The sequence below is a fragment of the Elephas maximus genome, chromosome 2 (genome assembly GCF_024166365.1).
Source record: "Elephas maximus indicus isolate mEleMax1 chromosome 2, mEleMax1 primary haplotype, whole genome shotgun sequence".
Lineage (NCBI taxonomy): Eukaryota > Metazoa > Chordata > Mammalia > Proboscidea > Elephantidae > Elephas > Elephas maximus.
Genome location: NC_064820.1, coordinates 164368893 through 164380448, shown reverse-complemented (window position 1 = coordinate 164380448; position 11556 = coordinate 164368893). Strand labels below are relative to the sequence as shown.

General features: G+C 46.4%; 1 protein-coding gene across 1 annotated transcript in view; it reads right to left on the bottom strand.

Annotated features, from left to right (window-relative positions):
- Positions 1-2833: 2833 nt before the first annotated feature.
- Positions 2834-11556, bottom strand: part of ABLIM3 (actin binding LIM protein family member 3) — a 133366-nt gene continuing 124643 nt past the window's right edge. The window contains exon 24 of the mRNA XM_049874031.1: positions 2834-5119. Within this exon, the coding sequence (XP_049729988.1) occupies positions 5006-5119 (114 nt within the window). The 3' untranslated portion in view covers positions 2834-5005. The remainder of the gene's footprint in view (positions 5120-11556) is intronic.

Genomic DNA, 11556 nt, shown 5'->3' with positions numbered 1-11556 from the left:
GAGGTGTTAATTGCTCTTAATTTTAGCAATGATTTTTTCTCCTTGAATTTTGCTAACAGCGCTGAGTAAAAGCCCCTGTGCTCCACGTTTGGCTCTGGTCAGTGGCTGGCTGCAGCTGCTGACACTGTCCACAGATGGTCCGTATGTTTCTGTGCTGGGTGAGTGGGGAGGAGGAGGGCCCGAGGTGCGGAGAGCTGGCTGTGTGTCCCGATCTGCTCCAACGCTCGGTGGGTCTGCTTCCGTGGCTGCGAAAGGTGGCCACTGTATTGGCTTTAACTCTAACTTCTATGATTTCTGTGCTCCTGAAGGCTTGTGTTCTGCTTTACTAATATTAGGTTGCCATCTAGTGTGTGGAGGGGGTTCCTGAGGGGCTACACGTGTGCGTGAGAAAAAAGCCCCCTTCTAGAAATTCAGAAAGTCTGACACAAGTTTTAATAAGAGCGAAAGATGGTAAGAGCAGTGCCTCTTAAATGTTACCATGTGTATGACTCACCTGGAATCTTATTAAAATACAGATACCGATTGGGTAGGTCTGCGTCGGGACCTGAGATTCTGCATTTCTAACAAGCCCTCAGGTGATGCCAGCGCTGTTGGTTGGGAACCACACTTTGAGTAGCAAGGCTTAGAGCATTTCTCTAGCATCTGGGATGTTAACAACCCACAAAGTCAGATAACCTCCGTGAAGCCTGAATGAATGAGAGGTGTCCTGGCCCTCTTTGAGTTCTGGCTCCTTCCTGCCTTCTTCGCTTCTAATCCCACACTCCCCTCTCACTCATGTCACTCCATCCTCACTGGCATCTTTATAAAAAAAATTAATTTAATTGTGGTAAGATATATGTAATAAAAAGTTGGCCATCTTAGCCATTTTTAAGTGTACAATTCATTGGCATTAATTACTTTCATCAGGTTGTGCTACCATCACCATTATCCATTTCCAAATGTTTTACCTCATCCCAAACAGAAACCCACTCACTGGCATTTTTAGTTCAATTACTCCAAGCTCTTGCCCACCTCAGTGCCTTTGCACATACTGTTCCCTGTGTCTAGAATGTTCCACTTCCACTTTTCCCTTGGGTACTTGGCTCTCAACCTTTAGTAAGTGTATGAAGTAAGTTTCTTTCGGTTCCTTTCTCTTGGTACCCTACTTTTTTTGTGTTTGTAGCAGTTATCTGCACATGTCATCTCTTTTTCTGTTTCCTTATTTATAACCTGTTTTCTCCTCTAGACCAGAGTTCCACAAGGAGAGATCACACCTGTCTTACACACCGCTGTATCCTCAGTTCTCCTGCCTGGCAGAAGATGCTCAATAAGTAAATATTTGTCGGATGAGCGTGTATATATGCAGGGAAAAAAGGAACCTCTTGAGTGTCCCTGTGTGCATTTGAGCCATTCGAGCCATCTGTCCAGAGGAGCTGTGATGGGGATGATAGTTAGAATTGGTTATTATTGAAGAATCATAGAGCAAGAGCTCCGGAAAGGAACAACTTGTAATTTTAAGCCACTCCTCATTTTCAAAGATGCTAAAATGTGAAAAAAGCCTGCATCTTAGAATAGACGAAGTGCAGTAAGTCTAACTAACATTTCTTCAACAGAGTTTAGGTCAAATTAGTTTATGAAATACTGGGTTAAACTAAGGCATTTTAGGACTTCTCAGAACGTCTGGTAATGTGCGTTGTAGGTCTTTATAGGCGGCGACATAATGTATTCTTTTTTATGGTTTTCTTCAGTTCTCTTCTCTTTTTTAATTGTGGTAAAAGTATATATAACAAGACATTTGCCAATGCAACAATTTTCACACGTACAATTCAGTGACATTGATTACGCTTATCATGTTGTGCAGCCATGACCACTGTCCTCGTCTAAACTATTCCACCACCACATCATGTGTTCTTTTATCCTCATGGCTGAGACATAGACACTATGATTCACCCACCCAGTAGCCATTTCTTTTCTGTACTGTCTCTCCTCTTCCTCGCTTGCAGGGTGCTCGCTTCCCACTATCAAGACTGAAAATGCCAAATACTCAATTTCCCAGCCTTCTCTGCACCAAAGGCATGGGCCTATTCCCTGGTTCTGGTCAGCAGGGTCTAAGGGGAAGTCTACTGAGGACTTCTGGGAAAGTTTTTCTGATTGAAAGAGACACATGAAGGGAAATTCCTTTCCTGCGTTTTGATGTGGTTGTGTGAGGACACGACATGTGGAGCCGCAGCAGTCTCTCGCAAACATGAGGGGATATACCTGAGGAGAAAGCCAACATGCTGAGGATGGTGGGGCTGAAAGCAGGCAAAAGAAACTGGGCTCTCAATGGCATCACCAAGTCTGGCACGCTGGACTTTCAGTTATGCAAGACAATATGTGTCTTCATTGTATGAGTCACTTCAAATGGGGTGTTCTTTACTCGCAGCCGGAAGCATTCTGACTTCCGTCCTGGTAAGAGTGGATAAGCTGGTCTCTCCAGTCAGACAGCCTGGAATGGACGCTCAGCTCCATCAGTGGTAATTGTGTCCTCTTCAAAAACATTTCCTCACTTATGAAATGGAGATAATAATAATGGCTGCCTGTAGGGTCGTTAGGGGGTTACTACGAGTCGTAATTGACTTAATGGCAACGGGTTTTTTTTTTTTTGTAGGGTTGTTATAGAGGCTTTAATGAGATGATGGGTGTAAAGCCCTCAGCACAGAACTTGGCACATAGTTGGTGCTCACTAATGAGGGATCATTGTCATTATTATTATTTGATCCCCTAATTTTTTTTTTTTTTTTGTGGTTGAAACATCCACTAACATATTGCAGGACTGTGTGTTCTGCAGGAAATAGTCTGGGTAATGCTTACTTCTTCAAACTTTCTCATTTTACCAGAGGAGAAACTGAGGGCCAAGGGAGAGGCTGCCCTCTTGACTCTTTTGTTTTGGAAAAATGTGCACGGATCAGCCTTTTCCCACTTCACTCATTTCCACTCATACTAGAACACAACAGAAGGACACAGGTCCAGGTTGAAATTATGTGCTTTTATGGGAAACAAAAATATCCAACAACAACAAAAGCCCTTCGATCTCGCCAAGTTCTCAACCAGTGATAATGAGGCAGTTGCGATGATTGTGTCTGGCTGGGGACATTTCTAAAGGGTCAGGAAAGTTGAAAGACATTGGCCAAAAAGAGAAGTTGCAGGGAGGGTTGACATTTTAAGTGCATGTATATGAGACCTCCCTTCTGGCCCGTCATCCCATCACCCTTTTAACTTCCAGTTTCTTCCCAGTTTACCAAAGATCCTTCTTGAATTTTGCTTGAATGCAATCTCTTCCAGAAAGCTTTCCCTGGTCTGCAACAGCTGCATAGGCCTTTTCAGCAAAGCTATACTTTCTCCTGCCTTCTCCTTTCACTTTCTGCTTTATATCCCTTGGGTTTGGGTACATGTCTTACTGTACCCACTATTAATAGGACCATGTTGATTCATCTCAGTGTACGCCCTTCCCCATTCAGTGCTCAGTATACAGTAGGTGCTCAGCATTAGCAAGTGCTCAATGAAGGTTTGTTGAGTTGAACTCAGTTCTACATTTGCTGTGTCGCACGACCAGCTCCTTGAGAGTCGTCATTATTTGTCACTTCCACTTCTTCATCCTTCCGCCATGACCTCAAAATGGTCTGACTCAAGGTGACTCCACGGAGTAACAGCCCCCACCAAACATCACCGAATCAGGGTCGAAGGTTTGGGGAGGGAAGAAGGTTAAGCTTTTCACTCCTGTTTGGTAGGCAAGGAGGCAGGAAGGGCAGCCACCAGGGAAATCCAGGATGGTCATGAGCAGCGCTGACCAACCCTTCATTTTGGAATCTCATAAGTAGCCGCTCTTCCAGAAGTTTCCCCCATAAAACATGGCAATCTTTGCAGAGGGGGCTGAGGGCTGGCAGGGGACTGGTACGGTTGCCCTGTCTGCCCAGGGACCAGCAGGCATAGACCTAGAGCCTTTCTTTGGGATGTGACCTACGTCACCTCTACAGGGGTGGTGAGAGGTGGACTGTCTAGCTGTTAGGTTGGAGCTATAGTTAGCCCTGTGTGTGTGGAGTTCTCAGGCACATGGATTTGTAGTAAGGCGGAAGAATACAGGCTGCCGGAATGGGCCTCTCCTCAAAAGGGGGAAGGGTCAGGAGGTGCTGGGAGAAGTAAGGGAGAGAGGAGGCTCCAGGTGGTCCTGCAGCTCCAGTTCCAACAAGTGCCCTGCTTTATCTCCCACCCCACTTCCCTCCCCTTCCCTCCTGTTCTCCAAGTTGGGATCAGGCAAAGAGGCCTGATGATGGGGCCATGCAGAAGCTGTACAGGGAACGCAAGTGCCTTTTTTCTTTTCTGACCATGAGTTCTAGATCTGGAGAAGGGAGAGGTAAGGTTAAAGGGCAGAAAGAGGAGAGTTAATGAGCTGAGGAGAGGCCAAGGCCCTATTCACTTCTGTTTACTGCTGTAACAAGTAGATTTCAGGCCCACGCTTGTAACTCTGCATCACGCACAGAGAGCACCAAACTCCTAAATGGGGGTGATGAAAAAATTCTCCCCGGCTCTCAAAGGCGCTCTGTGACTTTGGGAGATGTGGATTCTCCAAGGGGGAGAGCCCCTCTGGGGCCAATAAGGTGTGAAAACTGCACGGGCAGCATCAGCCCTGGAAAACTGGGAAAAGGGCCGAGAAGCAGAGAAGAGAGGCTTCTTCAGGTACCTCCTTTAGAAAGAGAGTTGGGTCTCGGGGGACTTGAGTTAGGACAGATGTTTCAGTATAAAAAGGGTCCCCAGTAAAAGGGTGGGAGTCCCCTCAAATCCCTTCCCAAATCCCACAGCACTTAGAAAAGAGAAGGTAAGGAGCATAAAACTATCTCGATGACATGGGCTTGCCTGGCAGGACAGACAAGCAAGTCTCATGGCAGGCAGTGTGTCCCATTACACGAGAGAGGATTATACCGAGCTTCAGTATAGAGAGTTTACATATATCTTTATATAAATGCATATATATTTATAGAGCCTCCGCCTAGAACAGCCGGGCTTGCTTCTTCAGTTCATTCCTCTTCCAGAGGGCCAGCCGGTCAAACTCAGAGATGGTCATGCCAAAGACTTGGTAGAACTCTTCCTGGGACAGGTGGCGCTGAAAGGAGGTGGGAGGGGACAAAGGGAAAAGGGCATGAGGATGGGCGATGGGGTGGTGGAAGCTTGTGTGGCCACCCTATGCTTCCACTGGGCCTCCTGGGGCCTGGGGAAGACCTGTGATAAATATTTGCAGAACGAATGACTGGGTGAATGAATTCTCCCCGGAGTGGTCTCTGTAGCTGGTCTGGCTAGAGATGCCTCACTCTCTGTGGCTTCCTGTTTCTGAGCCTTCCCTGCTCTGGACTCCAGTGGGACTCACGCTTTGCCTAAGCTTCTGGCTCACCTCCCCTTTCTGTATCCTTGCCCCATGCATTTTGAGTCCAAAAGTGAGTATGGATGAATCCCATCCCACTCTCCTTTGGGAGGAAAAGGAGGCGTTTTCAAGATTTTAGGGTGGATTTCCTCTTATAAATATTTTTACAAATGGCTTGGAAGGTTATTCCTCAGGCCAGGCCACGAGCTATTACTGTTCATAGTTCTCTACCCACTGAAATGTCCTTTCATCTCTTTCTTGTATGAAAACAAGTACACATAGGATCAAACGCTGTTCAATGTTGACCAAACCATGTTCTACATCCCATGGCAGGTTTCTTCTCCCTTTACCCCCCCCATCCCTCCCTCCTTTTCTCCTTCCCTCCTTTTCAAGCAGCCTGGAGAGAGTGACACTTAGTCAAAGCTTTTGGGGTTAGGAACGTATGGCACTTAAGATGTAGCAAAATGGTAAGAATTGGTGCATAGAGGTGAAGGTAGATAGGTGTTCATTGTACTATCCTTGCAACTTTGCTGGAGGTCTGAAATTTTGCAAAATAAAAAGTTACAGTTAAGTCTGAAAAGAGAAATATATGGCATCTATCCTGCCTGCAAACTTGCTGGGTTCCTGTACTGACCTTTTGGCAGCAATTATCGTCGTAAGCTGGAAGGAGCTGCAATGAGGATTATGTACACAGCCACACGATAATTAGCCAGTTCTCTGCCTGCTGTCACTGTGAACTAACATTCTGGCCACATTTCCACAACTTCAAGCAGAGGTAACTTTGATGCTTTTGACAGATATTGGTTGGCTTCCGGTGACTGTGAGTCAAATTATCAGTACTTAAAATCAGTTGCTGTTGAGTTGACTTTGACTCACGGCGACCCCACGTGTGTCAGAGTAGAACTGTGCTCCACGGGGTTTACAATGGCTGATTTTTCAGAAGGAAATCCTTTCTTCTGAGGTACCTTTGGGTGGGCTTGAACCCCCAACCTTTCAGGTAGCAGCTGAGCACGTTAGGTATTTGCAACACCCAGGGGCTCCTTTCAACACTTCCCAGTACTGAACAACATCAACGGTTCCTTGCCGCATTTCTATTAGGTTCAGTAGTTTATAACTGCATTTTCACCCTCTTTTTTTCCTCAGTTAATCCTCTCTACCACTCTGAAAACCAGGAATTATTTTTATCCAGTTTCAAGGTGAGGAAACCAAAACTCAGAGAAGTAAAACGACTTACATGTCCAAGAGGGAGAAAGGGAAGGAGGGAGGGAGGACAGGTGAGTAGGGAACTGAGAGCAATCCCAGGCTTCTGATTCCAAATACAGGGTGCTCCCTGACCCTGTGGGCTGTCCCGTTAAAAAAAATCATAACCAAGTCTATTACAGAATACTTAAAAAATGCACAAAACTAGAGAAAACAGTACAATGCACAACCATGTCCATTACCCAGATTCAACGATTATCAAGAATACGTCTTGATAATTTTGCCAGGGTTTGCCAAGAGTTTGCCAAGATTTGCTTCATCTATTTCCTTTCTTTTTCTCTTTGCTGAAGTATTTTAAAGCAAATTCTAGATACTGTGTCCTAGCAGTCCCGCTGGTGCAATGGTTAAGTGCTTGGCTGCTAACTGAAAGGTTGGTGGTTCCAACCCACCCAGTGGCTCTGTGGGAAAAAGACCTGGCGATCTGCTCCCATAAAGATTATAGCCAAGAAAGCCCTATGGGGTGTTGTACTCTGTCACCTGGGGTGACTATGAATCAAAATAGACCCCACAGCATTTAACAACAGCAACAGACACTGTGTCAATTCATCCCCACTTCCAAATGCATCTCAAAAATACTGGTTATTTTCTCACCCAAATCCACAGACACATCTAAGCGAAACAAAAAATAATTCCTCAGTATCACTTAGTTTAATACCTGTCTACAACAGAATTCCCTAATTGTCTCAAAAATGCCTTTTTACAGTTGGTTTGTTTGAACAAGGATTCATAGAGCATCCACACATCACATTTGGTTGTTAGACCCTCCAAGGTTCTGTCAGGCCAGATAATGCCTCTTTTCTTCTTTCATGCTATTGACTTGCCATATTTGTTTTACTAACACTCATGGGAATGATAAAAAAATACTTTGGATGCAAGGGATTTCTCCTCTATCCCTTCCATAGTAAAGGCTGAGGGAAACTGTAATGGAGTCTCATTTGGTCTTTTTTGGGGGGGGATGGTGGTGCTGCTGGTGGTTACTATTAATTCTCTAGCTGGTTTTCTCTAATGTGCTCAAAAACCTTTTTTATGAGGCTTGATATAAGGGGAGCCCTGGTGGTGCAGTGGTTAAGAGCTACGGCTGCTAACTAAAAGGTCGGCAGTTCGAATCCACCAGCCACTCCTTGGAAACCCTATGGAGCAGTTCTACTGTGTCCTATAGGGTTGCTATGAGTCAGAATTGATTTGATGGCAATGGTTTTTTTTTTTTTTTTTTTAAGGGAGTGGTAAATGAAGCCTAAGGAGCCCTGGCGGTAGAATGGTTAAGTGCTTGGCTGCTAACCAAAAGGTTGGCTGTTGGAACCCACCCAGCGGCTCCATGGGAGAAAAGACTTAGCAATCTGCTCCCATAAAGATTACAGCCTAGGAAACCCTATGGGGGCAGTTCTACTCTGCCATACATGGTCACTATGAGTTGGAATGGACACCGTGGCACACAATAACAACAGGCTCAGTCTAAGGAGCCCTGGTGGTGCAATGGTTAAGCGCTCAGCTGCTAACTGAAAGGTCAGTGGTTCGGACCCACCAGCTGCTCCGTGGGAGAAAACACCTGGTGATTTGCTCCCATAAAGATTACAGCCTAGGAAACTCTGTGGGGTAGCTCTACTCTGTCGCCATGAGTCAGAATCGAAACCATAACAGACTCAGTCTCAAGTAAGGTGACCACAATAGGACATGTTAAAAGGAGACTAAGACTTCTCTCCCTCTTGAGCCAGCTTGAGCCTCCTTTGGGCCAGCTTGAGCCTCCTTTCTGCTCCAACTTCTTGGACACCTAGCACCAGCCTGTCCATTTTACATCCATGCAGATGTCACAGCATAAAGGTTAAGGTCATGAGCCCCTGGGTGTGTGACCTGGGCTGAGTTAATGAATCTCCCTGAGCCCCAGTTTCTTCTTCTGCAAAATCAGAGCATTCAGTACCTGCTTCATGGATACCGTGAAGATGAATGAGATGACACAGGCCAGGTGCTCAGCCTGGCGGCCGGCATGCAGTGAGCACGCGACACGGGTCACTATCACTACGGAGTTGTCTTTTCATGTGTCTGTTACATGACCCTCCAATCACATCATACCTGTGCTCAGAATCTGCAACGGTTCCTCATTTCACCCAAGCTGAAGCCAGAGTCACTGCAGGGGCCTGTGGGCCCTGGGAGATCCGGTCCTTATTTCCTCCAACCTCACCCCCTCCATGCTCCCCTGCAGTGACTTGACCCCGCCATACTGCCTCCTGCTGTCCTCAGACACACCAGGCTTGCTCCTGTGTGAGGGCCCTGATGTTGGCTGTTCCCTCTGCCTCAGATGCTCTTCCCTGATTACATAAAAACCAAACCAGTTGCTGCTGAGTTAATTCTGACTCATGGAGACCCCATGTGTGTCAGGATAGAACTGAGCTTCATAGGGTTTCCAATAGCTGATTTTTGTGGAAATAGATTGCCAGGCCTTTCTTCTGAGGTGCCTCTATGTGGACTTGAATATCCAACCTTTCATTTAGCAGCTGAGCGTGTTAACCGTTTGCACCAGCAGGGATTCCTCCTCTCTATATAAGCACGGCTAGCTCACTCACCTACTTCAAGTCTTTGCTCAGATGTTACGTTTGCAATGAAACCTACTCTGACCACCCTATTTAAAATTGCAATTCACGTTGACACATGGTGGGGATTGCAACCAATGTCACAAAACAATTTGTGCATAAATTTTTGAATGAGAAACTAATTCGCTCTGTAAACCTTCACCAAAAGCTCAATAAAAATGAAAAAAAAAAAAAAACCAAAAACTGCAACTCCTCCCTCCACCTAACTCCCAGTTCCCCTCACTCTGCTCTCCTTTTCCTTGGCACTTATTACCACCTAACGTACCATATCATTTCTTTATTATTTGAGCTGTTAGTGCCTCTCTCCTCAGGAAAGAATGCAAGCTGCAAGAGAGCGGGGTTTTTGCCTGTGTTGTTCACGGATATATCCTATGCACCTATAACAGTACCTGACATATATCATAGGTTTTCAATACATATTTGTTGGATGAATGAATGACTATACGCTGAGCTTCCTGAGGCCAGATTCAGGGTTTCCTTCCCTCAGTCCCCTCCCTGAACAGGGCCAGGGAGCGAGGGCAGTGACTCTAGCCCAGTGGTCTCAGCTCTGGCTGCACATTAGGATCACCTGGGAAGCTTTAAAGAAATTCGGACGTCTGGGCCTCTCCCCCAGATTGTGATTTAATTGGCCTGGGGTGATGCCCTGTACTTGTATTTTAAAAAAGCTCCCTGGATGATTATGATGCTCAGGGAAGGTTGAGCATCCTGGCCTGCGCCTCTGGGAGAGCAGGAGTGATCAGGCAAGTTCCCAAACATTTCCGTCTCTTAACGGTGGTTCTAGGACCGCTGTGGGAGCTGTCCCTTCAGCACCACAGACACTCATTGATAGTGAAAGGAGGCCCTTGGTATAAAGTGGGAAGAATCATTCACTTTATTGGGTTGCTAAAAAAAAAAAAAGTTTTTTTTTTTTTAACCCAGTATGCTAGGGCTGGAAGGACTCACAGAGATTCCTGGCCCCTTGCATTCCCCACCTTCCGTCCCAACCCTCTACACTAGTTGCTGCTGAGTCAGACTGACTCCTGAAAATCTCAAGTGTGTGAGAGTAGAACTGTGCTCTACAGGACTTTCAGGGGGTGATTTTTCAGAAGTAGATCACCAGGCCTTTCTTCTGAGGTGCCAGTGGGTGGATTCAAACCTCGAACCTTCCAGTTTAGCAGCTGAGCGTGTTAACCATTTGCACCACCTGGGGACTTGTGGTTCCCAACCCTCTACCCTCAGCAGTCAGGTCAAGCACAGTTCCTATGCCCTTCCCAAGTGGCACTGGGCCTCTTCATTTAAGTGGTCTGCATTCAGTTCCACAGACATTTCCACAGACATCTCCCAGTCCAAGCCCTGTGGCAGATGACGGACAATCTTTGCCCCTAAGAAGCTCAGGGTCTGGTGAAAGAAATGGAAAAGTGGATGATCTGGCACAAAGGGAGGGGGAGATACTTGATCTTCACTCTGGTCACAGGCTGGGGAAGGCCAGAGGAAGAGGGGAGAGACCAGTCATGGGTAGGAGCTGGGGGAGGCTTTGGGCCCCAAGGATCACTCGAGTGGATCCCTGAGGAGTCGGAGACTGGTGAGACAGGAAGGGTGTTCTAGGGAGAGGGAGAGGTGCTGTGGTATAAAGTGCAGAGTGTGTTCATGGGCCAGAGGCGACCAGGGACTGGGCTCCACACCGAGTGGACTGAGCTGCTTGAACGCCCTGGGGCCATGCTCAGGCCCTGGGCCTTTATGCTGTTCCTACTGGCCGTGAGGCTCTCCTCCCTCTGTCCATTCATCCAACACCGCCCACCTTCAACAACTAGCCAGTACTTCCTCTTCCAAAAGCCTATGTCAACCAATCCAGAACTTTCTAGTTCTTTTTGAATATAGCAATCTAATATTTATTGAGTACTTAATATGTGCCAGTCAGTGAAAAGGGCTTTATTTAGTTGTATGGTCTCATTAAATTCTCTCAGCAACCCTGTGAGGGAGACACTACAATTGCCCCCAGTCTACAGAGGCAAAAACTAAAGTTTATGGAGGTAGTTGCTTGTCCAAAGCTGTCTGCCTAGCAATGGCAGAATCAGAGTTTGAACCTAGGGAGTGTGACTCAAGACGTAAGCTTTTACTTTTTACCCACTGTTGCCTTCTTCAGCCTGTCCTACTACAAGCACCAGTTTTCTGTATAATGCTGCATTAAACCAGTACGTTTCTTCTTATCAACCAGACTGCAAGCCTCTCGAGGGAAAGAGCCAAATACAGCTCTCTTCCTATGTCTGCAGAAGCATCCACCCAGGTGGGTCTCTGTGTACCACAGATGATAATTGAATAGAAAAGGAGGCTGCATAGAATAGCATGAACAGTCTTGGG